This window comes from Propithecus coquereli, unplaced genomic scaffold, assembly GCF_000956105.1.
Source record: "Propithecus coquereli isolate 6110/MARCELLA unplaced genomic scaffold, Pcoq_1.0 Scaffold227, whole genome shotgun sequence".
Classification (NCBI taxonomy): Eukaryota; Metazoa; Chordata; class Mammalia; order Primates; family Indriidae; genus Propithecus; species Propithecus coquereli.
Genome location: NW_012147808.1, coordinates 195187 through 222028, shown reverse-complemented (window position 1 = coordinate 222028; position 26842 = coordinate 195187). Strand labels below are relative to the sequence as shown.

The following is a 26842-nucleotide window of genomic DNA, read 5'->3' as shown; positions in this document are numbered from 1 at the left end:
AGCGAGATGAGGAGTCCCGCTCAAGTTCTCCCAACCCCGGGGGAGACCCGCAGGGACTCCCTCCCTCCCTCAGCAACCCCGCTGACACCTGCTCCCTTGGTGGGCCTGGACGGGTGACCCGAGAGGCCCCAGATGTCCTTCGCCACTCCAGGACTCTGGAGCTGCCAGGCAGAGTGGGCTTCTGTTTACTGCCTTGGGCTGAAAACATGTATTAGCAATTGGCAAAACACGGGGAAATTGCAGCGGAACATGCTCGATTGGCAAATGCATGCTGTGCCCTTCTCTTAATACAAGGAAATAAAACAATAATTTATTTATACTCAGAAACCAGAACACTTCCTTCTGCCAGGTCCCCTGCCTCCCCCTCTTCCGCTCCCCCCTGCCGGGCAAGGGCTCCCAGAATGTACCAGGGGCCTGTACCCTTGGGGGAGAGAACTGAAGGGCAGGAGAGCTGCCCTGGGAGCTTTAGAATGGAGGGCGTAAACATTATTGAGCACCTACTGTATGCCGATCCTTAACTATTCATGGAAGTATCAAAATGATCTTGTGAAAGGGAGACTAGAAACACAGGAGACAGAGGGACCAGTTTGAATCTAGGTTCTGTGACTTGGATTGAGCTGGTGACTCAGGAGAGTCATTGCTCTATGAAATGGAGATAATAACGGTAGCTACCTCCACAGGGCTGGTGTGCAGAGTCCAGGAAGTCACCAGCGCAGCTGCTTGGCACAGTGCCCAGTAGATAGCAAGCATTCAATAAACACTAACTAGCCTCATGGGACTGGGGCTGCGTTAGCCCTTTTGTACCAACGGGGAAACAGAGGTCCAAGGAGGCAACGAAAGTTGCCCAAGGCCACACAGTTAGGAGCTGGCATAGTCAGAGGTAGGTCGAAGGAGTTTTGAAGCTGGGTTCTGAAGACTGTCACCAAGCATTAAATCCATCTGAGGGTTGAAGCCTTCACCTGAAATTCTCCGAGCGCTGTGTGCCAGGCTCTGTGCTGAGGGCGGGGTGGCTGGGTGAAAATGTTAGACAAGGAGCCATCATCCCAGAGTGCATGGCCTAATAGGAGCAGACAGGTGACAACAGCTCCTGTGATACAGTGTGGCAGGTGCTGTCACCAGGTGCTCCCAGAGCTGGATGAGGCAGCCCGGAAGGCTTCCTAGTATGCAGGGGGTGGGCGGTGGGGGGCAGCCGGGAAGGATGCTCAGAGGTGAGACTGCCTGGTGGATAGAAGAGCATTCCTGGCAGAGCGGCCAGCCTGAGCAAAGGCCGAGGGGAGTTGAGGCACCAAGAGTGTTTGGAGAAACTGAGGCAAAAACGGATCCCATGGTGGTTATAAACACCCCTTGTGGGGTCCAAGGGAGGAAAACGTGGGCTTTGCAGTTGACAGATTTGGAGATTAAAAATCTTGGTGCATGAAGCCAGACCTTTCTGGGCCTCAGCTCCCCATCTGAAAAATGGGCCACCTCCCAGAGGATGCCGGGAATTTGAAATGCACACAGAAGTCGCACCGAACATTGGTCTTTTCTCTTTCCCTCTATCCCCCAACTCAGGGTGCGGGCGGGGCGAGGAGGGGCGGTGGCGAGTTGGGGAGGGCAGCCCTGTCTCCGCTTTGGGGTCCTCGGGGACTGGGGATCTGCCTCCGGAGCGCCCTTCGCCCTGGGCGGAGGACCGCACCCAGTCACGCTAGGGTTAAACCGCCTCGCGGCTGCGGCCCGGGCGTGGGAGGAGAAGTGCGCGGGTGAAGCCGGGTGAGGACTCTTGGGCAGGTGCTTGCTCCACCCGCCGTCCAGAGACCCCAGCCTCTGAGCGCAGCCTCCCTGGCGCCTTCTCAGAGCAATTACATAACGAGCCTCGGTGCGCGGTGAGAAGCCGCCTTTGTTATTGTGATCCGCCCAGGCAGTGGCTGCCCAGTATTAATAAAGCGATCGCTCGGCATGCCAGGCTGGGCTTGTTTACGTAGATTTGGGTTGGGGCGTTGGGAGGGAACCGTAAGCACAGACGACCCCTCCCCCAGGAGGGAGTTGGAATCCCTTCCCTGCCCCTGGCGTCCCCTACAATCCCTCATCTCAGAGCTCCACCCCCACCTACCTTGTTCCACTCCCTGGTTTCGAGAACGCAAACAAAAATATTCCGGAATCCAAAACTGTGGGTTCCAGGGCCATGGCTTCCATTTCCCTGATGGATGATATCTGGCAGAGGGAGACTCATTTGTCTTACCTGTAAAATGGGCTGAATAATACCAAAGAGTCCACCGTTTAAATGAGATAATCTAAGAATCTGCTTTGCAAACTCAAAGCGATGAGTCTCAAACTTTAGCTTGTACCAGAATCACTTGTAGGGCTTGTTAGAATGCAGCCTCTGTGACTCTCATGCAGGGTTTCTGGTTCTGTTACCTGAGATGGGACTGGGAATTCGCATTTCTAACATGTCCCCTGCCCCCAAGGACGCTTGGAGACCCACACTACTCTAATTTATAAACTCGAATCTGTTTGGCAGATGTTCCCAGGAGCCGGCAGGTGACTTCCTGCCCCCAGACTTGCATAAATGTGTGGGGTTAGGAGGGGCCCCGCCTTCCAGGAGGATTAGAAATCACTGTCCCGGTCAGCAGCACAGCCAGAGCTATCTCTCTGCCAGGGTTCCAGTCATGACGTCACTGCTTTCTAGGGTGTGACCTTGGGCAAGTTATGTAACTCAGTGGGCCTCAGTTTCCCTATGTATAAAATGGGGCAAATAATGATACCAACTTCCTGAGATTTGTTAGGATTAAATACACATAACGCTCCTAGTAGCCACAGCCCTAGCTGGCAGCCCAGGGTCCAAGACAACGATCCTGCAGCCCAGAGTGGCTGCTGTGGGCTCTCGCTGTGAAGGGGTCTTGGGGTCACGCAAGCTGAGGGTCCAAAATCTGCTACACTCCTTCTCCCCACAGCAATTCTTTTCTTGGCTAGGGCTTTGCGCTTCCAGAGAATCTGGACCCAGCCCGAAGCTCTTACGTGGCTTGCAGAGGTGTCAGCTGTGCCCCAAGGGGCAGTCCACATTCCATCCACTCTGAGCTTCGGAAGCTGCCTCTTCAGCACCAGCACAGAGCAACAGGTGTCCTAGGCCTAGAACACAGGGTCCCCAGACCTCTCCCCCACTCTCCCAGCTGGCGGAGGGCGGCTCTCCTGCAGACAGTCACATGGGCCCCTCCACCCCCCCCCCTTGCCTTTGCCCGTTTTTATTCACTCGTTGAGTCAATGAACATTTAGCGAGCCCGTCCCGTGAGCCAGGCCGTGAGCTCAGGGCTTACACATGCAGTCTCACCCAATCCCCCAAGGACCCTGTGCATCCTCATGATTTTCTTTTTCCCACTTGACAGATGAACAAACCAAGGCTCAGAGAGGCTGAGTAACTTGCCTAAGATCATAGAGCTAGTTGGCAGAGGCCTAGGGCCTTGAACCTAAATCCAGGATGATCTAACTCCCAAATCCTACTCTTATCTGCCCCCTTGAGCCTCCCATGACAGGAAGCAGGGCTGGCCACCGTCTTCTGTTCCTTCCCTGAGCTGTCACAGTCTTCCTTTGGGGAGGCTGAGCCTCATTGCTCCCACCCCCATCCTGATCAGTGCTGGCTCCCACAGGTAAGCAAATGCTTGACATTTCATCGTCCTGGAGCAACAACGGTGTGGAAGGGATGACTCACAGGAGGGAGGGCGGCCTGGGGGAGGCAGGGAGGCAGGGAGGAGACCTGCTCAGGCTCCTGAGCTGGAGGAGGGGCAGGCTGTGTTGGGGAGGCCCTCCTGGGGAATCCTGAGCGCCCAGCTGCTTCTCCAGTCCCCAAGGCTGTGCTCAGTCTGGGACCCCCAGGGGTGGAGAGGAGAGCCCCAGGGGTCTGCTCACCAGGCAGGTTCACAGAGAAGGAAGCTCTGGCGGCCGTGAGGGGAACCAGGAGTGGGACAGGAAGGCGTTAGGAGAGGCGTTAGGCAGCTCCTCGGCCTCACTCCCTGTGTCCTGCAACGTGGCCCTTCTGCTGGGCCACGATGGCGCTTCTTGTGGCAGCCTCAACTAACCCTGGCCTGACAACTCTCTCCCGGAGCAACTCTTTACAGTTTACAAACAGCAGCATTCCCAAGGCCCTCTCCCTCCCCTCCTCCTTCTGATCTGCCTAATAATAACCTCAGCAACAAGAACTTACAATGTGCCTGCTCCATGCTAAGGGCTTAACATGCATCCTCTCTGTTGAACTTCCAGTAGCCCCTATGAGGTGGGCCCTATCATCATCTCCATTTTACAGATGAGGAAACTGAGGCTTAGAGAAGTGAAATCACTGATCTGTGGTCCTATAACCAGGATTTGAACCCAGGTCTGTCAGCTTCAAAATCCCTGGGCTCAGCCACAACAGGCCTCTGACCACATCATCTTCCTCTACATGCCTCCCCCCTATCCCCAGAGAGGGGGGTCACTGCTGAGACCTCTATCCCCAGGCCTAGCCCCAAAGACTAGGCCCGACTCCACTCCCCCAGCCTTCTCCTCCATTGCCGGGCGCTAACACGAGTCTCGCTGTAAGCATCTTTGAAATCCAATTACTTCCTCATTCTTCCTCAGGGATTCACAATCCACACGTGGTTTCTGGCCACAGACACTGGACGTCCCTGTGCCCACCCCACCTTCACACGCCCACCTGCGTGGGCACAAACACAGACACACAGGCACTCTATACGCACTCACTCACTCACACCCGGGCACAAAGGAGGTGCACCACCCGTGCTGAGGGTGGCCAGGGCAGATGGAGCCCCAGCTGCTCTTGGGCTCCTGTGGGAGTCTGGAGGGAGTGACACTCCCCTGGCATCTCTGGCTTTGCCCCCCCCACACCTACCATCCTGGGGCCTTGAGAGCAACACTTCACCACGGTAAGAATAATGATAATAATAGAAATCAGCATTTCCAGTTTGCAAACCTTTTTCATCAAATCACCTCACTTGACTCTCACAAGCTCTGAGAGGCAGGTATTTTTGTATCTCCATTTCTCACACACAGCAGAGGGTCACGTAACTGGTTAGGAGCAGAGCCAGGGTCCTAACCGCCTCCTCTCATCCTCACCGCGTTATTACCTGTGCCACGCACCTGTTCTTGCTGGGCATCGGGGTGCACTTAATGAACGTCAGTTTTAATCTTCCCGACAGCTCGACAAGGTGAGTTTCTTTATGCCCAATATAAAGACGAGGTAACTCAAAGATGCTGAGGGCAGAATGGCAGCCCGAGGAGTGTTTTCTGAACTGGACACATGTTTCTTTGGAAAAGGGTATAGAAGGAAGGGAATAAGAATCTCCAATGGGTGCTTCAGGGCCCCGCAACATTTTGCCTGTTAGTCTGAGCTGTTTCTGCTGCTGCTGTTGGCTGCCATATGTGCGTCCCTCTCCCAGGGGCTAGGAGCCCTCCAGGGACAGGGACAGTGTCCTGTTCATCCCTGGGGCCTCAGCACCAACACCTTGCCTGGCACACAGGAAGGGCCCAGTCAGGATCACCTCCCTCCCAAAGGATGGTGGGGCGGCCCTGGCCCAGCCAGTGCTCCCAGCCTCCACAGCGTCCCGCTGATAAGCTTGGGAAACTGAGAGAATGCAGAATCAGCACAGCCAGAGCTCAAAGGTTACCCACACCAAGTACCACCTAAGGTGGGAATCCCTCCTTTGATGTCTTCATCAACTCTTCCCTGGCTTCTGCTTGCATGCTGCTGGGGACAGGGCCCTCATTACTCCTAAGGCAGCCTCTTGGAGATCTTGGAGTGACTGTTACGAAGGCCTTCCTACTGATGTAAGGTCGGGCTCTCTGGCGTCACCCACACAGACTGACCCTGCTTCTACTCTTTAGGGTCACACCAAATGGAGCACTGGGAGGTATCTCCAAGTCAGGGAGGACACTGTACACTAGCGAGGCTGGGGCCCTGCCTTCGGCGACCCAGAGCCCCGCATGCTGCAGAGGCAGAAGAGGCTCCAACAGATGAATTCGTCGGCCCCGCGTGACCCAGCTCTGCTAAAACTGAGAGTCTGAGTTGTTGCACAGACTACTATAGAGCGCCCAGGTCAGGTGGCTCTTGGGTTTGTGCTTCATTGAACACACCTAAACACAATCCTGATCTGGAGCCACGTACTTTGATTCATTCATTCATTGATTCATTATTGGCTTTCACTGATCAGGTGTTTGTCTGAGAGCAGGGCTGGTGGCACTGCGGGATCAGAGTTTGGTTACCTTGGTAATCAGGACAGCTACCAGTCGCTGAGGGCTCACTATGAGCTAGGCACTGTTCTGTTTACTTCCTTGCAAAGGGCACAGATCTCCTGCCCGGTCCCAGCTCTGGTGAGGGCAGTGGGAATCTGCTGGCATCCTCAGAGCTCAGTAAGTGCACAGGTGCCTGCCACTATTAACTCTAAATCTCTACAGCCTTTTGTCACTCTAAGTGATTAACTTGCCCAAGGCCACACAGTCACTAAAAGGCGGAGCCACAATTTGAATCCAGACAAAGCAGTTCCAGAGCCTGCTTAACCCTTAAGGAACTGGTGCAGAAAGAAGTCAGACCTGGAGTCAGAATGCCCACCTAGCTAGATGCCTGGGGCAGGCACTCACCTCTCTCTGTCCTATTTACTTGTGAAACAGAGCGTGTCATCGCATCGGCCTTGCCTTCCTCTCCCCTCAGTCCCGCACCTCACTTCCAAGCCGGCAGTGACTATCCGACCAGATGAAGAGACTCAGACATTCTCTAAGGAGAGCACAGGGTGCTGAGACTTGGGGTGGGAGAACACGTTATCTCCCCACCATAAGTGTGTGTGTGTGTGTGTGTGTGTGTGTGTGTGTGTGTGTAGGAGCCCAGTACTTTTAGGCTGACAGGCCACTGCACAACCTCCAGAACCCCCAAACCCCATCTTTACCCTCTGTCCCCACAGGATGTGTAGAGATAAAAGGTCTGACAATTGTGCCCCCACAAGCATCCATCCTAGAGCCCCAGATAAGATCCTCCTCCCCCGACAGTGCAATTTACAGCAGCACGGCTGAAGCTGCATTGTAGGGTGGAGTATGTTGGTGGGGTCATGTTATTTGGCCAAGTCACACCAAGCCGCCGCCCTAGGTTGGAGGCCTGAGGCTAAATGAAATCAAACATTAATGACCACCGTCTGTGAAATGGGACTAATTATAGCGACCTCATGGGTTGTGAAAATCAAATGAGTTGATACTTACACCAAGCAGGCGCTCAGCAAACGGTAACCATTGTCGTGACTGTGTCATTACACACTTGGGTATCACTAAGAGCCAAAACAGTCCCTTCCATTTTAGACACTGGGCCGGGCTCCGGGAGACACCGCGAGGATATGTAAGACTGTGGTTTGCCAACCTATGGGGATGTGGATAGTCCCAGGAAACAGGGCACCGTCTTCAGAACTTGCCAAAAAATTCTTCCTGGGCGGCGCGGGCCGCGCCAGGGTGTCCCCGCGCCCTGGTTCCAATCCCAGGCGCCATCTCCCAGGGCGTGAGCGCGCCCCCCGCAGGCGGCCTCCAGGAAAGCCTCGGCCGGGGAGCCGGGGAGCCCGGCCTCCCCCACCCCCATCCCGCCCGCCCCGGCGGCCACCCTCGGGGGCGAGGCAGCCCGGCGCGTGGGAGGGGACGGCGCGCCATTGGCTTGCGCGCGGATCCGAGAGGAGGGACCAGCGCGGGCCGCTAGACTCGGGTAAGCCCCGGCCGCGCAGGGCGCCGCGCTCAGTCCAGCCGGCCCTTTCCTGCCCTGCCCTGCCCTGCCCGGCGCGGGCGGCGCGATGTGAGCGCCCGAGGCTGGAGCGTCCGCCGGGCCCGCGCTAGCCACGTAAGTTCTGCTCCCCGCCGCCGCCTCCCGGCCTCGCACTTTCCCCTCCCGCCGCCGGCCGCCGCCTGCGCAGCGCAACCCGGCCGGCTCCCGCGGGCGCCGGGACCGCAGGGGGCGGCGAGGACCCCGTGCGCGCTAGCCAGGCGCCCCAGGACGGCTGGCACCCGCGGGTTCGGCCGGGACCCCTGGGCTCCCCTTCCCGGCTCTCCCGGGCGCCGTCCCGCAGCCCCTTCCGTTTTTCCCCTTCGCGGGGTCCCCTCGCTGCCCGTCCCTCTGACTCGGTTTCCCTCTCTCCCCGGCTTCCTCCCCCCACCGTCGCCTTTCTCTTGGACCCTTTATCTCGTGCTCGGCCCCCGCCTCTCCGGCTCTCGCTCTCTGCTTCGGAGCAGGAGAGAAACAGCGAAAAGCAGTTTCCGTCTCCCTGGGGTCTGACTCTGTCCCCCGCGCTCGGTTCTCTGTCCCCTCCCCCCTCCCGCCATTGTTCCCCGGCCGGAGGAGTGCGCGGTACAAACTTGCGAGTTCCCCCTACGCAGGGCTGCGGACGGAGGTGGTGGCGGAGTTCCCGCCGCCCACAGGTCTGGCCCGACCTTCTGGTTCGGGGATCGTAGGGGCGGGGGCTGGGCCGGAGGACCCGGGGCGCCGAACAGCCGGCAGCTCCCCGCCTGGGGACCTCCGCGCTCAGGCCCGGCTCTCAGAAAGTGGGTGAGTGTGTGGAGCCGGGAGATACGGCACGGATTGGAGGCGCAGGGGCAAGGCTGGGAGAGACCCCAGTCCCCAAGCCGGCCGGAGAGGAGCGGGCGGAAACCGAGGCGAGGCCGCGCCCAAGCCCCCGTTAGTCGGGTGGGCAGGGGAAGCACAGGTGGAGAGAGACGCCCCCTACTCTCCCGAAGTCGTGCTAGCTGCAGGAAGGGGGCAGTGTGCGGCCACTGGCCGGGCGCCGAGTGGGCTGGGCCCCTGCCGTGGGCACAATGCTCGCACCTACCCCTGGGGGTCTGTAGAGGAAGCGCCAGGACTGCCGCGCCCACCCCCGGCTGGCCTTGGGTCCCCTCGCCCTCTCCCTCGCCCCCACCCATCACAGGTTCCCGCCATCTCCGCCATCTCCTGCAGCACAAAGGGGAGCGGGTTTCTCCAGCGAGCGATGGAAGCTGGGCAGGAGCAGGGCGGAGACCGAGAACCCCAAGGCCCCTCCAAGGCGCCGCGCAGGTAGCCAAGTCCCCGCCTCACCACCCCACTGCCCCGCACTTCCTGCTTGGTTTCTTTTAGACAAACTTCTTGCTGGGGCCGGCCTGCGGGGAGAAGTCCCGGCGCTGCCCACCCAACCTGTGTGGCCCCTTGGACCTCCACTCCTAGGGGCCTGTGAAGAGGGGGCCACGACCTGTAGCCTATAGATCCCAGGGACAAGGCGGGGGGCGTTTTGTCGCAGAACCAGGAGGGGGCACTGTTTATCCCTTAGCCGCAGCCCCAGACCTCAAGAAAGAAAGGAAAGGTTTTTCTTATCGGCATGTTAGGAAATAAGACTGGGTATTCTCCAGGCCTCTGTTGTCTCATCTGTGAGATGGGTCGTCTTGTTCTTGAGGTCCTCTCTGGCCCGGACATCCTGGGAGCCAGCTGCCTTGGCTTTTCTTCCTCCACGTGCTGTCAGCCGGTTCCAAATCTGAGGCGGAGGGCTGAGGCCAAGGCCCCTTCACCCCTGTCCAGCTGTCACCACCTGCTGGTTCCACATCTCTGACCTGTCGTCTGCAGAGCCCTGTCCCCAGGGCCCCTGCGGCTTCTCCATCCTGTACTCAGCCCCTCCAAGTCCTTACGATAGCCCCGCCTCTGCCGGAGAAAGGGCCTGCCCCTCCCGGGGTGTGGAATTAACAGTAGCGCCCCAAACTCACACAGTCTCCGGCTTTTCTTTACTTTTATTATTGGACAAAGTGTTTGTGAGCACTACACCAAAAATGATTCGTTGGACAAAGTGCCAGGCACATACTCAGGCACAGGACAAAACAAAGATTCTTGCCCCGATGGAGCTGACACTTAAAGGGAGGGGGAAGGCAAATAGCTAATTAAATAAATAAGCCAATGACACAGTGTACTGGGAGGTGAGGGGAGGAGTCAGGTGTTGGGCGTGTTGAGGTTGGGGAGTGGGGTTGCCATTTTAAATAGGGTGGTCAGGGAGGCCTCCCGGAGGAGGTGACTTTTGAGCTAAATCTGTGAGGGAGGTGTGGGAGTGAGCTGTGCAGATAGCCCTGGGAAGCAAAGATCCTGCACACAGCTCCCTGAGGCCGGAATGTGCCTGCTGTGCGGCTGGGGTGGAGTGGGGTGGGGAGTAGAGATAGGCGGCTAGGCTGGCTGAGAAGCGATGAAGCCCCCTCATTTCACAGATGAGGGAAGTGAGGCTCAGAGACCATATATGTTCTCCCCGGACGCACAGCCCAGGAGTGGCAGCTGCAGGGCAGGGTGCCTGACGTTGTGATTCCTGACCCACGATACCTCCCCTGCGCCCTGCGTCTCAGCTGCTCATTCAGCAACACTGGCTGGGCCCTCCCAGGGCTGGCCTGGCCCAGTGCTAGGGACATGGAGGAGGGCCGCCGGGGCTCGGTGCCCCTCGGGACTCCAAATGTCTGGAAGCCTTCTGCGGCACCTCCCAGGTTCTCCCTGCCCACCTGTTGTCAGTGCAGCCAGAGCAGCATCTTCCTCCAGACTCAAAGCGACCCTTGTGCTCTCTCCTCCCACTTGCTTCCTATGGCCACCTGCCTTCTAAACACCCCACTCTGTGTCGGCACATAATGCCTGGAAGGGGACCTGTTCTGAAGCCGGCTTGGTCGTGGGGGAAATTGAGGCAAAAGAGTTGAGTCTCATAGTCTAAAAATAACAGCGGCATTATTACTGAACATTAACTATAAAACAGGTACTGTTCTAGGTAGGTTTTTTGTGCATTTTCTCGTAGGTGAGGGGTTGGTATCATTATTATACCCATTTAACGGATGAAGAAACTGAGGCCCAGAGAGGTGAAGGCACCGCCCAAGGCCATACACCTAGTAAGTGGTAGAGCCAGGATGAAGCAGGTCCTTTAAGCACTAAGCCAGAGCCCCAGACACTGGGGGAGACAGTCAGTCCTGAACTGTGGCCGTGGCCCATTCCTGTCTGGGTAAAGTACCGGGACTCTTCCGCCTGCCTCCTTCAACTCACCTGGAAGACAAATTACCACTTGCTCCTGAAAAAACTGGCTCAAAATAGTGGAGCATCCCTTCAAGGAAATTCCCCCCTTTCTTCATCCACCCGTCCACCCCCCTCCTCTCCTCCCTTCAAGTTCCTGAGCAACCACGGTCGGGGGGGGGGCGGGTAGTGGAGGGGGCAGTGGGGGCGGCTGCTGCATGCTCACCAGAGCCCTGGCCCCGTGGGATCAGAAAGCCAGGCTGTCCCAGTGACGGCACTAGCTGCCCTCAAGGGCCCTGACACGGTCACTGGGCCAAGGGGCAGGCTGGCCCACTCTGGGTAGAAAAGGTCAGGAATCCACCACGTGCTCTGCCCTTTGCGAGTGACTGTCGGGACAGGAAGAACCTTCCCAGTGACTTCTGAGTGGTGACCGATAGCCCTCCGAGCGCTGGACCCCGCGCCCCACCACAGCAGCCGCTCCAGACCTCTGGGTGAACCCCCCCCCGGGGATGTCCCCTCCGCGTGGCCTGCTCAGCCCTGCCCTCTCCAGCACAGCAGGGAATGTTTATTTTTGTCTCCGAAGCTTTGGAGATGTTTGTGGTGAAAGTTTGGGCTTTCCTCTGCCTCTCTGGCAATTGGGCAGCCTTCAAAAGGAAGAGTAGGAGGGTGGAAGGAATCTGTGTTGGCCCGGGCACGGACGGGGGTGGGAGCTGGGGGGCGGGCAGCTCGAGCTAGGGCCTGGCGTGTAGCTGGAGTGTGGCTGGCGAGGGCAGGGCCGGGAGGGGCCCTAGAGACCACACTCCCATTTTTTTAGATAAGGAAACTGAGTCCCAAAGGTAGACCCTGGCTTACCAGTGATGGCAGAATCTGCGGGTGACCTCAGCTGCCCTGTCTCTGAGCCCAGTGACCCGGGACACACCTGCCAGCCTTCTAGCTTCAGGGCAAACCCTCCGCTCCCAGCTCCCGGGTTCATGGTCCTGGAGGTTCTTGGAAACGGGGCGTGGCATCGTTTTCTGAGCTCAGAGCTTCGTCATGGGGACGGGGTTTGCTGGCCCAGCCGGGGTCACACCGTGCTCCCCCTTCCCTGCCAGTCCTACTTTTTGTCACCCCCACTTTCTGCAGCAGCCGTGCCAGTGAGCCAGTGGTGATGCAGAGATGAGGGACGTGGATGGTGCAGCTCTGCCCTCCCCTGGCGCAGACTTGAGAGACAAGTCTGACTAAGGCAGGCCGGGCTTTGGAACAATCACGCTCTCGAGGGACCGGCTGTCAGCAAGCCAGCTGGAGCAGCGGAGGCCCTGCCGCACGGCAGCCTCGCCTCCCTTCGTGGGGCGCCCTGAGAGCCCCCTGACCAAGCCTACACCCCGGAGGCTGCTGCGATGGCGTCCATAGTGTGGCGGTGTTGAAGCAGCCTCCTTTGTATCCTGTGACTTCTGGATTAGCTGTCACCCTCCCGACAGCCTGTGGGTCAGGCACCAGCGCCCCCTTGACGGTGGAAGGCGTGAGGCTCCTTCCTGGAGAGGTTCATCTGCCTGAAGGCACCGGGCTGGTAGCGCAGAACCAAGATTTGAACCCCGGTCCCTTTGTTCACAACTCTTGAGAAGTGGGCTTCGCTGCTCACATCTCAGGGCTATAGTGGGTTCATCCTGCCCGAGGGGCTGACGAGTGGCCCTGGAGGGGACCACACCTGGGGAGAATGATGCAGGCTCTCTACCTGGCCTGGTTCAGCCTGGGGAGAGGGGCTTTGCTTGTTCCTGTCATGGCCTCTCTGTGGCTGCCAGCGGGAGCTACAGGGCAGTGTTCTTCCTGCCCTTCTCCCTGGCCAGGGCCCTGAGGCTCCAGTGCCCACTGCCCCCTCCTGGTGCTGCCCAGTCTCAAACCCCATTTCCAGCTATTTTGCACCAAGGTGATAACAGAACAGTGGGGCTCCCTGCAGCCCTTCCCAAGTCCTGCTGGAGTCGCAGGGCCTTAACCGGAGGGAGCCTGGGCCCCAGGGAGGAGTTCAGGTGCTGGCCACCTGCCAGGGACCTTCAAGGGGAGATGCTGCAGGGAAGAAGGTTAGAGCTCAGTTCCTCTGGGGTGCCAAGCTCGCCAAATCCCCCCACCCCACATACCCCTGCGTGAACACAGCAGCTCCTCTCAGGGTTTCCCATTAAGGCACAGTGAACTTGGTTTGAATTCCAGCTCTGCCATGTACCTCGCAGGGTACTTGAATAAATCACCTGGGCCTTAATTTCCTCGTCTGTAAAATGGGGCAATACTATGGCCATTCTCTTAGGTCGTGGTGGGGATTATAGGGCATTGCTGGTCTGGAGGTACTTGGCCCCCACAATGAGCCCTGGGGCAGCTGTCCTCCTTACCGAATGGGGAGGGACAGGCGTGCTGCCCCTGCAGAGGGTCTTGTTTGGAAAGGAAGTGGTTCCTTGGCCGAGCTGTCCGGCAGCAGTGACTCCCCCTTGAATCACGACGAGGCTCGGCAGCTGGTGGCAGCTGGTGGATGTTCGGGGCCCCTTCCTCTCCCGCTTCGTCCGGCCAGTCAGGTTTTCTAGCCAGCCCTCATGGGCATGGTCTCTGTGTTGGGGACAGTGCTGCAGTCCATCTGTCTCTATGGAAACCAGGCTTCCTGGGAAGGATACAGGGGGCTGGGGGAAGTCCTCCAGGATCTGCGAGGGGAGGATGGCACAGCCCCGTCTGATCTGCTGTCCATTCATGTTACGATTGCTGTCTTTTGTGGAGCACACGCCAGGTGCTGGGCCCCTCAGCTGCGTTTTCTCATTATGGTCATCACGGACCCGTGTGCTGAGTAGAAGTAGTAGTCTGGTTGCACAGACGGGGCATGGAGGCTCAGAGAGGTTAAGTAACTTTCCTGAGTCACAGAGCCGTTAAGAGGAGTTAGGATTTGAGCCCAAGTTTTCCCAGTCATTAAGGATGTGCCCACCCCACCCCCCAACGTGTCGTCCTCCCCTGACTCTTGCACCCCCATAAGCCTCTCTGGTTCAGCCTGGGGATGGGGGGCTTTGCTTGTTCCTGTCATAGCGTCTCTGTTGCTGCCACTGGGAGCTAAGGGGACCTCAGGTTCCACAGCAGAGGAGGAGGTGGGAGTCAGACCTTGGCCTGCAGAGGGCCTCTCGACCCCTCCTCCCAATTCATTCACTCCCAGATACTTGCTGAGCTCCTCTTGTGCTGTGCCCGCTGCTGTCCCAGGCACAGAGAACAAAACCAACAGAAGTCCCTGCCCTGTGGCACTCCCTACTGGTGATGCCACAGCTTTCTGAGGTGGCGGAGATAAGGTCAGGGGCCTGGTGTTCCCATCCAGTTCTCTAACTCTCCCACTCCCAGGTAGCCCTACGCCAGGCCCTCTGCCCAGAGCCTTTGCACCCGCTCTCCTAGAGTGTTCGGTACCCCATGAGCAAGGCACCGTTGTGCGATTCCCACTGTATTGAGGGCGTGGAGGTGACACCGCTTGCCCAAGGCCACCAGACCAGTAGGGGTGACCAGACGCAAACCCGGCTCTGCTTAACTGCGAAGCCCCTTCCTGCACTGCACCCCCAGCTCCATGCGAGCTGCCCCCTCTGGCCTCAGCTTCTTGCTCTGTCAAGTGTGCGGTTGGAGGAGAGCCTCCCCTGGGGCCCGCCACGTCTGACCTGGTGTGAGGCTGGGCGTTCTGGGTGGCGTTAGCCCAACTGCCACTCGTCCCACTTGTGCCGACAAAGCACCTACTGTGCACCTCGGCCCAGGGGAGATACGCGGATGAGCACAACACCAGCCCTAACTTGAGGTTGTTCCGTCTTGGGGGACCACACTGCCACGAAATGCTCTTGAGACCTACGAGAGTCGGGAGGAGGGAGAGGGCCCCGCAAAGATGGCCTTGAGCAAGGGGCGTGGGGGCAGGGCAGTGTCAGGGAGGACCCTCCCTCTTGGGGAAAGGGTCAGCAGTGGGAACCACTGTTCAAAGGACAGGTGCCAGGGGTAGCTGGGAATCGGGTCGAAGAGGCTGGCCAGGAGCAGAAGGCAGAGGCTCAGGACCCCAGGGCCTGGCTCTGGAAACCACCCTCTCCCCTCTCCTTGAGGGGAGGTGAGCTGGCAGATCCTGCCCACCCCTCCCCCAGCCTCCAGCAGCCCGGCCCCTTGGGGGAGCCCTGCGGCCCTTCAGAAGGCAGCTGGGTGGGACAGGAAGCCTGGCAGTGCTGACTGGCAGGTTTTTCCACTGTGAGCAGCTGAGCGAAGGAGGGAAGCGGAAGGAGAGCCGGGTGCCTCCCTGGGTGGGCACCTTGCCAGCCGGCACCCACCTGTGCTCCCCTCTCTATCCACCAGTGCTTCTGCCAGGCAGGCATTCTCATGACCCCGTTTCACAGGGGGACACTGAGGCTGGGAGCGCCGTGGTGACTTGCCCAAAGCCACGCCGCTGGCAGGAGGGCGGAGCCTACGTTGAAGCCCAGGTCCACCCCCCCAAAGCCAGTGTTTGGCCAGGGTGCACGGGGTGGAGTGGGAAACGCCCTCTGTCCCCACTTAGGTTAAAATGGTGCCAGGCCTGAAATAAACACTTGGAGTGGTCTTGAAGGGCAGGAAGGGTCAAGGGGAGATCTTGGGGGTGGGTGTGGCCAGCCCGAGGGTAGGGCAGTTTAGGGGCTGGCGGGCGGATATGATCTCGCAGGGCCCAATCCTGGGGTGAAGCAGGGACAGACAGTGCTCAGAGCAGTTAGCTGCGCTGAAAGGTGGGTGCGGGGGATCCCCTTCCCCCTGGGAGGCCTTGGGGGCCCTTTGTGTGTGAGAGCTCCCTGCCGGGGCTGGGCTCTGAGGGTGGCCAGCGTGGGTCCCCCGCCCAGGTACCTGATGGCAGTGCTGGTGGATAAAGCTTGTGCCACCCCTGGGGGACACCACCCAGGACACTATAGCGCTCACTCTGGATCCAGCCCCAGCAGGCTGGCGCTGACACGCCCGCAGCCTTTGTAGTCCATGTGGTGGGCTCAGGCCTGCGGTGCAGAGGGGAGCAGGGTGTGTGTGTGTGTGTGTGTGTGTGTGTGTGTGTGTGTGTGTGTGTGTGGTGGTGGGCAGGGGCCAACTGGCAGAGGAAGGCAGTGCTTCTAATGCTTGGAACCTTCTGACCCCCTGAGGTGGGTCGGTGTCACACCCCAGGCCTGGTGGGCCTTGTGGCCTGGGACCGAGGTCTGGGGCTTTGCTTAATGGGGTGGCGAGATTGGGAAACGCTCTCGGTCCGGGCACCCGGTCCTCCCCTGCCCCATCCAGAGCCGCCTCCGCGTGGGAGGCCTGGGGAGCGTGGTGGTGCCCGCTGTCCGCGCCGGGTACTTTCCCATGGACTTCATGGAGATTCTACTCTCGCAGCATCTCAGAGATAGGGTGTTCCCCTACAGATGGGGAGACTGAGGCACGCGGAGATTAAGTGACTTGTCCACAGGCACGCAATCACGCTCGTAACCATTGTGCCTTCTGGCTTTAGCAGTTCGCTGGCTCTTTGTAAAGCACTTGCTGTCCATTGTTTTGTTTCTCCTTAGACCAGCTCTAGGGGAAGAGGAAGGGCGGTCGTTTTCATTTCAACACGAGAGCACTGCAGCTCAGGGAGGAGAAGTAACTCGCTCCAATCAGTGCCCCCTCCCCACCCGGCCTGTCGCTCCCCCCGGGCACCTGGCTCAAAGCCGACCTCACCAAATGCGGTTTCTCCATTCAGGTGTGCAGGTGCTGCCTTGAGTGCTGTCGCCACCTTCTCTCTGTTGCCCCACAATCCCCAGGAGGTGGGCATTATGGCTGCATCTCGCAGGGAAACAGAGCACGAGGCCACACGGCCGGGGAGGGGCGCGGCAGGACTGAGCGGGGCAGCACGTCGGGCTGCTCGAGGAGGGTTGAAAAGCCAGCAGGGCCTGGAAGGACAAATAGAGCCCGACATACCGAGTGCTGGCAGGGGGAGGACGTGGAGCAGCTGGAACGCTCATGCCCCGCTGGGGAGTGGGGACTGGGACAGCCGCTCCGAGGGACAGTTTGGCGCTTTGTCTGAAAGTTCAGCGGAGATGTGCCGTACAGCTCAGCAGTCTCACTGCTGGTATTTACCTTGGAGAGATGAAGACTTGTCCCACGAAAAGCTGTGCACGAATGTTTACAGCGGCTCTGTTCTTAAAGCTGGAAGCAGCTCACATGTCCTTCATTGAGCAAATGGATAAATAAACCGGTGCGTGTGTCCCCTGCAATATTGCTCTGCCGTGAACAGGAGCCGACATTGCCACGCCCAGCGCCCGGGTGAACCTCAGAGGCGCGTGCCGAATGAAGCCGGTTTTGAAAGGTTGCCTACTTGATCGTTCCGTGTATGTGACATAATTTGACAAAACGAAACCAAAACTGTAGTGACAGAGAACAGATCAGTGGCTGCCAGGAGTGAGGGGAGGGTGTCGCTGGGACAGCACGGGGAGTTTTTGGTTTGATGGAACTGCCTTGTGTCCTGGTTTGGAGCTGGCGGCTGCATGAATCTGTATGTGCTAAAATTCATGTAACTGTACAGCCAAAAAAAGTCAGTTTTGCTGTACGTATTAAAAAAATGAAAGCCCAGGGGGGAGGCTGGAAGAGGAAGGGTGAGGAAGGGCCAGGCGACAGTTAACGTGTCCTTTGCTGAGGGCCAGGCCGGCTCTGGGCTCGCTGGCTCTTGGGGCAGCCGGAGGGACGAGGCTAATTATAGCTTCCATCTGGATTCCCAAGAAGTGGTGGCAGGCAGCTGAGGTGCTGGGACAGCATCCTGGGCCCTCCGGGAGCCGTGTGATGACAGGCTAGACACCGGCCTCCCTGTCGGGGTGGGGCGGGCCGCCTTCCCTGCTGGCTCGCACACACCACGGCGGCCTTAACCAAGAGCCTCCACGTGCTGGGCACGGGACTGCCCTCACGGTCACCGCCCTTGGTTTCCCGTCACCCAGGGCCCGTGTGTGGGGAGCGGGGAAAGGATAGCCACCCCCTTTATAGATGAGGGACTAAGGCCCAGGGGAGTAGGAGGGCCCTTTGGTCTGGCCGTGACACCCGTTGGCCTCCATGTCGACTTCTGCTGTGATTGCCCAGCGCGAGCTGGTACGCCACCTCCTAGTCGATCCAGTCTAAGGCCATGTTATTCAGATGCCCCATGGTTCATTCTCTGTTCTGACGTTGATTTGTTTGGGTGCTTTATTTTGTTTGGAAACGCTGGCAAGCTTGAAAACAGGAGGTGCCCTGGGGACATTTCCACGTTCTTGGGGACATTCCCATCCTTGGCCTCTGCCAGCCCTGCCTGGGGCTGGGAGGATGAGATTTGCTGGGGCAACACAGCACTGAGATGACAGGGTCCCCTGGCGGGGGGACAGGTGGCTCCTGAGCCTTGTCTGTCCCTGGGGATGGCTTTCTGCCTTGCTGGAGCGTGGGTGCGAGTGGACGTGAGGGGGCGGAGGTGCTGCCGTTGTTCACCCCTGGTCCTCACTCCCATCTTCCGTCCACGCCCAGGGAGCTTGGTGCCCTTCTCTGCAGCGTGGGCATAAACAGCGCCCGTCTCGCAGGGTGGCTGTGACTAGAGGAGCCAGGGCCACCCCCGGAGCCTCGGAGCCTGCGCTTCCTTCTCAGTCCTTTCCCCGTCTACACCTCTGTCTCCTCTGCGTAGATTTCAGCTGACTGAAGACACGACGGGCGCTCAGCTCATCTCTGCGTCTCCGTCACCCAGCGCAGGGCCTGGCACACAGCAGGTGCTTATGACCTGGCCCGAGGCGCTGCTGGGGGTGGCTGGGGGCTGTGGGGGGTCACCAGCAGACCTGGGGTGGGGGTGTTGATAGGGGCAAGGCCTCGGCAGCGTCCCTGCCAACACCCCTGGCCTGCCTCCTCTGGCTCAGCTGGGTCCTGGGCCACCCCCTCCCCTTCCTTTGATCCTGTTTGAAGGAGGTGGGTAGGGAGATATGGGGCCTTGCTGGGCAGCACGATAGCCTGGGAGAAGTTCAGTGGGGGCCTGGACCCCAGAAGCGCCTGGCCCAGGCTTGGGCAGACCCTCCCCTCTTCGAAGCCTTGCCGGCCCCACTGACCCAGGACCCTTCCCCCACCCCCCAGGAAGCTCGGGTGGGGTCTCCATCCAGGCCTGAATGCCCTTTCCTGGTCACCAGTCCTCCAGGGCTGGTCAGCCTGGCGGGATGGGGTGTGTCATGTCCATTTATGCCAAATGGGGCTCCCAGAGTCGGAAGGGCCTGAGGAGCATCCCCACAGCCCATTCGACAGATGAGGAAACTGAGGCCAGCTGGGCTCCACCTGCTGCCCCAGGCTGATGGGAGGCCTGGGCAAGCCTGGAGGGGGTCTGGGCCCCCAGACTGTTGGGCCCCTTCCCCTGAGGTCTGGAGGCTGGGTGGGAAGGTGGCCTGAGGCCCCTGTCTCCCCTCAGCCCTCTGCAGAGGCCAGGCTCAAGGACAAGATGGCAGCCAAGCAGCCCCCACCCCTCATGAAGAAGCACAGCCAGACGGACCTCGTGAGCCGCCTGAAGACCCGGAAGATCCTGGGCGTGGGCGGGGAGGACGATGACGGGGAGGTGCACCGTTCCAAGGTGGGCCACCGGGCAGGGGCCTGCCTCTGAGCACCAACGTGGGGAGGCAGGTCTGACTCGCCATTTGAGAAGAGTAGCTGAGGCTCATACAGCTGCAGGAGTCCTAGGACTTAGATCATTTTTCTAGGAATCTAATGGAGATGTCAGGAGAATAACAACAATAACAAAAGCAGATCGTTAGAATTAATTGAGTGGCTGTTATGTGCCAGGTATTGCACCCTGCTGTATAAGCACTTTTTTTTTGGTGGGAGGGACAGAGTCTTGCTCTGTCCCCTGGGCTAGAGTGCAGTGGTGTCATAGCTCACAGCAACCTCAAACTCCTGGGCTCAAGCGATCCTCCTGCCTCAGCCTCCTGAGTAGCTGGGACTACAAGCATGCGCCACCATGCCCGGCTAATATTTCTATTTTTTGTAGAGATGGGGATCTTGTTCTTGCTCAGGCTGGTCTTGAACTCCTGGCCTCAAGTGATGCTCCCGCCTCAGCCTCCCAAGTGCTAAGATTACAGGCCTGAGCCACTGTGCCCAGCCTGTATATGCATTTTAAAATCTTCTTGCTAGCACTGGGAGCTGAAGAGACTGACAATTATTATCCTGTTTTATAGATGAGGAAACTGAGGCTCAGAGAGGTTAAGTGATTTGCCCGAGGTCACACCAGTAAATGGCAGAACCAGGATTCAGGCCCACATTGGGCAGACCCCTGAGCTTTCACTCTTAGCCACCGTATTTTTAGCTGCTTTTCATCCCTGGCGTCAAGGGGATGTGGGAGACAGAGCAGCCTCAGTGTGACCGTCCCAATCCCTGGGCATGCCAGGGGCTCTGGGAGGATGAGGGGCCGGGTGTGTTGAGAGCTGCTCTCACCCTGGTTGCCTGTGACCCCACTGTGTCCACAGATCAGCCAGGTCTTGGGCAATGAGACCAAATTCACTATTCGGGAGCCTTTGGGGCTCAGGTGAGCATTTATCTGAGTTTGTTTCAGGGGCAGGGTGGGGGGCTGCATACGACCCCTTCATTTCGGCTGTGCCCGTTTCTTCTTGCCCTTGACTCCATCTCATTTCATTATCTCCCCCAAAACCAGCCATCCCTGGGCACCTTGGCTGGAAAAGGGAGGGTCCCCTGGGGCCTGGGGTGGCAGTCGGGGGCCCGGCTGTGACCTTCCTCTGCACGCCTCCCCAGGGTCTGGCAGTTCGTTTCCGCTGTGCTCTTCTCCGGCATTGCTGTCATGGTGAGCCCCCACCCCAGCCCTGGCCCCCAGCCGCCTCTCCCTGCGTTGCCATCCTGTCTGGCCATCTGCCCAGCTCCTGACACATCCCCATCTGCGCCCTGCCCTGGGGCCTCCTGGAGTCCAAGGTCTAGGGCCCTGACTCTGCCTGAGCCTTCTGTGCTGGCATGGTGGGGTGGGGGCCCTCAGGTCCCCACACTGGATGCCCCAGGGACCAGCCCAGCGACCCCAGCCCTGCTCCGTGGTGGAGGGAAGGAGATGTGCCCGTGGGAAATGTCAACAGTCACCCCCTCCCGCCCTGGGCCTGACCGCTGAGTCCCCCTTCCCGCCACCCACAGGCACTCGCCTTCCCCGACCAGCTCTACGATGCCGTCTTCGATGGAGCCGAGGTGACCAGCAAGACCCCCATCCGTCTCTATGGTGGCGCCCTCCTCAGTGAGTACTGCTGGGGCGGACCCGGGGGAGGCCAAGAGCTACTGGGGTCCCAGGCGGGGACACGGGGAGCCGTCCTCTGCTGGGGCCCCTTCCTTCCCCGGCCCGGATGCTGCAGCCCCGCCCCTCCGCCCCGCCGCGGATGGGTGTCTCTGCTGGGTGTATGCTGCCATCTTGTGGCCATGGGTGGCATACACCCAGCAGCGGCTCGGGACTCATCTTTGCCACCGCCTGGGACAAGCAGGCGCTGATGCTCGCTGTGTGTTAGTGCACTGGCCTGGGCAGTGCGTGTGGAGGTGAATGAGGCCCAGGCCCAGCTCTCCAGGGCTCACAGCCTAGAGGAGAGGCAGAGTCAGTGCGGTGCCTGCGACACCCCTCCCATCTGTAGCGCCAGAGCATCCGAACAGCTGATCCTGTGATCTGAGATGCACACAGTGGCTGCTAGAAGCTGGATTACAGTTTTTAAAGCTCAGCATAGGTGTTATCCCTCCCTTCCTCCAAAACATTCTATGGCTCCCTGTTGCCAGCAGAGTAAAGTCTCAGCTCTTCTGGAGTAAGGGTGGCTGAAATAAAATATGTCCACACTTGGTAACACCTGGTGTTCAGAGCCAGCAGACACTGGCCATCCATGGGGCCTGCTAGAGGCTGAGTTGGTAGCTCTTCCACTAAGGAATATTGTCCGTCCCCTACTCCTAGGTGTTCCTTAGAGTGATTCCTTCATGGGCTCAGGTGTTCTGTCCTCAGGAGTCCATTAGGAAAGAAAATTCTATCACCTGAGCATGTAACCCGTTCACTCACAGACTCCATCTGCAGGATCCCAATGACAGAACCAGCAGCTCTGTCCTCCCACTTTACAGATGAAGAGACTGAGTCCAGTGGGAGAAATGACTTGCCCAGGGCTAAATGACTTAGCCTTGGAAATGACAGGAGCAGGCTGGAAGGGATGGGGCAGGGACAGACCCCTTTGATTTGAGGACTGTGAGTTGGGGTGGGGACATGGAATCCAGGGCCCTGGCTGTCTTGCAGCAGTGGCCAGAGAGAGGAGGGACAGGCCCTTGCCCCTGCCTCGAGGGAGTCAGGCTGTCCTGCCCCGCCCCCAGGCATCTCCCTGATCATGTGGAACGCGCTCTACACGGCCGAGAAGGTCATCATTCGGTGGACCCTGCTTACGGAAGCCTGCTACTTCGCGGTCCAGTTCTTGGGTGAGTCCTGAGGTGGGCGGCGAGGGAGGCTGAGCGAGGTGCAGGTGGGCAGCTTTGGCCCCCACCTGCCAGCTCCAGCCACTTGAGTTTGCAGGAAGTGATGACAACTTGTCCGGGGTGGGCAGAGGGGCAGGGACTCACCTGGCTGTGTACCCGTGTGCCTGCACACACCTGATACACATACCTGTATCTTCTAATTCCACGTGTGTATCCATAGCCTTGCACCCTCCCGCACCGCTGCTCACTGTGTACCCAGCACCTGTGTGGCAGCACAGGCTCAACTGTGCCCACATGCTGTGCCCTGGCTCCTGCCACATGGGGACATCAGGACAGAAACGTCTGTGGGCTCAGCAGGGGCGGGGGCGGGCACTGCCCTTCCCAGCTGGCAGGACCCCTGGGCTCAGCGTGGCATCCCGTGGTGGGGCGTGAGGGCACATCCCCTCCTCTGACCTCTGTCCCCTCCCTGGCCTTTCTCCCACAGTGGTCACTGCCACACTAGCCGAGACGGGCCTCATGTCCCTGGGGACCCTGCTGCTCCTGGCCAGCCGCCTCCTTTTTGTCATCATCAGCGTTTACTACTATTACCAGGTCGGCCGAAGACCCAAGAAAGTCTAGCCGCCTGCTGGGCCAGGGACCCTGCCCATGCCTGGAGCAGGGTGGCTCTGGGGCCTCTGTTTCCCTTTGGTCCTGGAAGGCCGGGGGACCCCTGCCCTGGCCCGGGCAGGCAGGGGTGGTGGCCTTCCTTTCCTCCTGGGCACTCGCCGGATGCTGTGTTCTCCTGGGCTTCCAGGTTTGAGATCCTGGTTTGGGGAGAGATGGGGGCCTCTGCACCCCCATTCTTCACTCTACACAGTGGCACCTCCTTTTCTTAGGTCTCTTGGCCTCCAGATCCCCTCGACAGACAGACTGAAGTCAAGTTCGCGTCATAGGGGTAGTGGGCTAAGTCAAGGGTCCAGCCTCTTCTGCCAGGAAGCCCTTCTTGCTTTCGAGAGAGGCTGTGGACCAACCCCCTCCTTCTCCCTGCACCCCCAGGCAACCTAGTGCCCAAGCAGCTGAACTTGGCTTCCCTCTGTGCCTGGGAAACCTGAGAACTTGGCCCTGTGCCCCAACCTCTCAACCTGGGCCCTCCCCATGTGTGCCCCCTGAAACACACACACACACACACACACACACACACACACACACACACACACACGTGTGCCCCTTCCCACAGCCCAGCAGAGGGTGGACAGGCAGGGGTGGGCTGTCTTTGAGATGGCACTGCCCTTTCAGCCTCTGTGCGGATGGGCCACGTGCAGCCAGAAGCCCTGTCCCCACCCCAGGCCTGGCCCGTGGTGAGCTGTCCTGGGCCTGCTCTGGGGCTCTGCTTCTAGGGCTGCCTCCAGCTGCTCTGGGTTCAGAGGCTGCCAGCGGCCACACGCACAGGCCCCACAGATGGGCACACAGACAGCTCCCGATGGAGCCATTGCAAGTGATGGCATTTGGAGATGGGGGGAAGGAAAGCTGTGGCCTGATGTCCACCTGGCTCACCCCTGCCCGCCCCACCCCCGCCCACCAGGGAGCTGCCCCCGAGGCCGAGGCCGAGGCCTGGCGGCACAGGCCTCAAGCGAGTAAACAGAAACATCTCTGCAGGCCCTGCCTCTCAGCTCACCCAGTGCCCCGGAGACGCCCTGCCCTGCCTCTCCCTGCAGGTCCCCCAGCTGTGCCGGGTGCCCCCCTCCCGCCGGCACGCCGGCGCACAGCAGGACTGGCGAGTCCCGGGGAAGCGGTGAGAGGGGGCGGCCACTGGCCCCAGACTTCCTTCCCCTTCATGAGACAGAGTTGGGGGAGGTGGGGTTGCCGCTGCCTGGTGGGCCTCTGCCTGGGCCAAGCTGTCCTGCAGCCACGTGTGCAGTGACGTGGCCCGTGCCCAGCAGAGCGGTGGCGCTACCTCGGTCACGCAGCTGAGGCCAGTGGCCGAGTGGAGTGGGAGGCTGGACTCTGGGGAAGGGCCCCTCTGTCCTGGCATCCGAGTCTGTGACTCTTAGAGGGCTGTCCCCTGCTGCCAAGACCCGGGCCAGCGGGAGCCCAGTGCTGCCTCCCAAAGGCCCCAGCCTGACTCTCCCCTCTGAGCCAGGCCTGCTGAGGCCCAGCTCAGCCCCTGGGGGTGACGGTTGGTTTGTGCTTCCCGTAACTGACAGGCATGGCAGGCGGGGGCCTGCGCCCACCAAACCTTCCACCCTCAGCTGCCGGATGGCGAGGGGGGCGTGGCCTGCCCCCCGGGGTGGGGCTCTCCAGGCAGCGGCACAGAGCAGAGCTCATGACATGGTGTGGCTTAGTTAAGACTTCATTGTGGGGAATCCCGGGGGTGGGGGTGGGGGTCCCCGAGGTCAGCTAAGACCTGCAGGACAGATGTGGCCTCGGGGACAGGGGACATCAAGGCAAGGAAGGGTTATGGTCGGGAGGGAGGCAGTGACAGGGGAGAGGGACCCTCCCCTGCAGCCGGGAAGGCCGGGCGTGGGCCCAGCTCTCCGCTCCATTTGGGGTGACCTGGGATGCCTCTTCTCCCAGTCCCCCGGCAGCCGGAACCCAGCACCCTCTTGTCAAGCTTCTGCCTCAGCCTCAGGCTACCCCCACCTCCAAATCAAGACCACCTTTCTTCACGGTCACTATTTATTCTTCGATCCTTTTTCTTTTTGTAAGAAACAGTCACAAAAACCAGTGCAAAACCATCAGTGTGGGCGTCCTGCTTTATATTACAAAAACTCCTCTCGATATATAATATAAAAAGGGGGCTCGCTGGAGATAAACATGATAAATTAGCTCTGCTATCTACTGCAAGGAACATGTACAGTTTCCAAAATAGACTTTCAACACAGGGCCCGCAGGGGAAGGGAGGAGGGGGTTTCTGGGGAGATGGGGTGTCGGGGCCTCGCTGGTTTGGGGAGTCCTGTCTGGGCCCCTTGGGCAAGGACAGAGAGAGGCCAGGGAGGGCCCAAGCAACAAGGCTGCGTGTCAACAGAGAGCCTGGGGAGGGGCTGAGCCCCTTACCCCCCACCCCTAAGATAGATTTCCTTTCTCCAAGATGCAGTAACTTCAGGAAAGTGGCTTTCAGAACAGGGTAGGGTGTGTGATCAACTGTGTAGTTTTCCTTGTTCCTTGCCCTGTTTGTGGGGTCAGAGGAGGTCTCAGTTATGGGCTGTTGTACCCTGGGGTGGGAAGAAGAGGCATCCTTGCCCACCCCTTCCCCCCCACCAGTGGCCAACTGTGGGTTGTATCTGGACGAAGCCAGCTGAACCCTGGCGCCTGCGGGTCTTGTGCAGGGAGGGAGGGTCCAGCTTGATTTGGGCTGAGCTTTATTTTCCTTGGCGCCTAGGAATGGCCTCAGGCAGCCTTGCCAACAGCTACCAGCCTGGGCGCATGCCATGGGAGCAGAGATGATCTGCTTTTCCTCTCCAGCCCTGGGGAGGCGAAGTGGCAGATGCAGGTTCCTGGGCACCTTTACAGAAAGCCCTCGGGGAGTGTTGGATCCACCTGGAACCCACCTGAGCCAGCTGTTTCTCCGTGATCCGCCCTTTCTCCTAGATCCTCCCTCTAGCTCCTCCACGGGCGGCAGAAGCCCCGGATGCCCCTGGACTGGAGCCACAGAGCTGTGCAATTTCTAGCCCTGCCCAGCCTGGGTTTGGGGTTTTAGTTAATCCCAGACCAGCCATTTGCTTCTGCCAGGAAGCTGGAGCTAATCAGGTGGGTGGTCCAGAGAGGGTCAGGCCCCAGGCCCTTAGGCCAGGCTGGGGTCCCAGCTGCAGGTCCCCTTGGATCCTGGTCTCTAGGGAGCTCCTGGCATCACGTATGGAGTCGCCAGGGCAGGCTGTCACAGTGACAGTTTGGGAAAACCAAATCAGAACCTGGGGGGAGGGCCAGGACTGGTGGGCACAGCAGGAGGAGGGGAAGGCGGGTCACACTGAATCTTTCCTGCAGGCACAGAGCTCCTGGCTGGATCTCGGGTGGCAGGCAGGGACCACGGGGCTCTGTCTCCGGATTTAGCTGGAAAGCACAAGGAGAGGCCAGGAACTGGTACAGGGTGCCAGAGGCTTGTGAGACAGGATGGGCTCTTTGTAGGACCTGAAGAGGGACCGTGGAGAGAGCAGAGAGCAGGCATCGTGCTACTCCTTCCGTCTCTGTGCCTGTGGCAGACATCACTAATCACACTGAGGGTGTCGGGCAGACATCACGAATCAGGACTGTGCTGCCCTCTCCCACTGACCCCAGACCAAACCTTGGATCCTCAGCACAGGCTCTGCAGGCAGTCCTGATGAATCAGGGTCGAGGCATCTTGCAATCCAGTTGCGGACACTGGTCTAGACAGGCATGTATGTTGTGAGCATCCCTGCCCAAGCCTAGAGGGAATACTCAGAAATGTATGGACAGTGGGAAGTGGCAGGACACCTTGTCACAGCAGAAATGGCAGAGATGCCTTGGGGACTTCATAGCCTAGAAAGA

At 59.4% G+C, this 26842-nt stretch overlaps 1 protein-coding gene across 2 annotated transcripts in view; it reads left to right on the top strand.

Moving 5' to 3' along the window:
- TP53I11 (tumor protein p53 inducible protein 11) overlaps positions 1-25077 on the top strand; it is a 67262-nt gene extending 42185 nt beyond the window's left edge. Inside the window, exons 1-8 of one of the 2 annotated variants that reach the window (XM_012645223.1) lie at positions 7722-7828; positions 18591-18672; positions 19353-19511; positions 20401-20459; positions 20684-20732; positions 21068-21164; positions 22262-22363; positions 22845-25077. In XM_012645223.1, coding sequence (XP_012500677.1) covers positions 19383-19511; positions 20401-20459; positions 20684-20732; positions 21068-21164; positions 22262-22363; positions 22845-22978 — 570 coding nt within the window. In that variant the 5' untranslated portion in view covers positions 7722-7828; positions 18591-18672; positions 19353-19382 and the 3' untranslated portion in view covers positions 22979-25077. Of the gene's footprint in view, positions 1-7721; positions 7829-18590; positions 18673-19352; positions 19512-20400; positions 20460-20683; positions 20733-21067; positions 21165-22261; positions 22364-22844 lie in introns of those variants that run through there. The other variant, XM_012645224.1, reaches the window with a different exon arrangement.
- The last annotated feature ends 1765 nt before the right edge of the window (positions 25078-26842 follow it).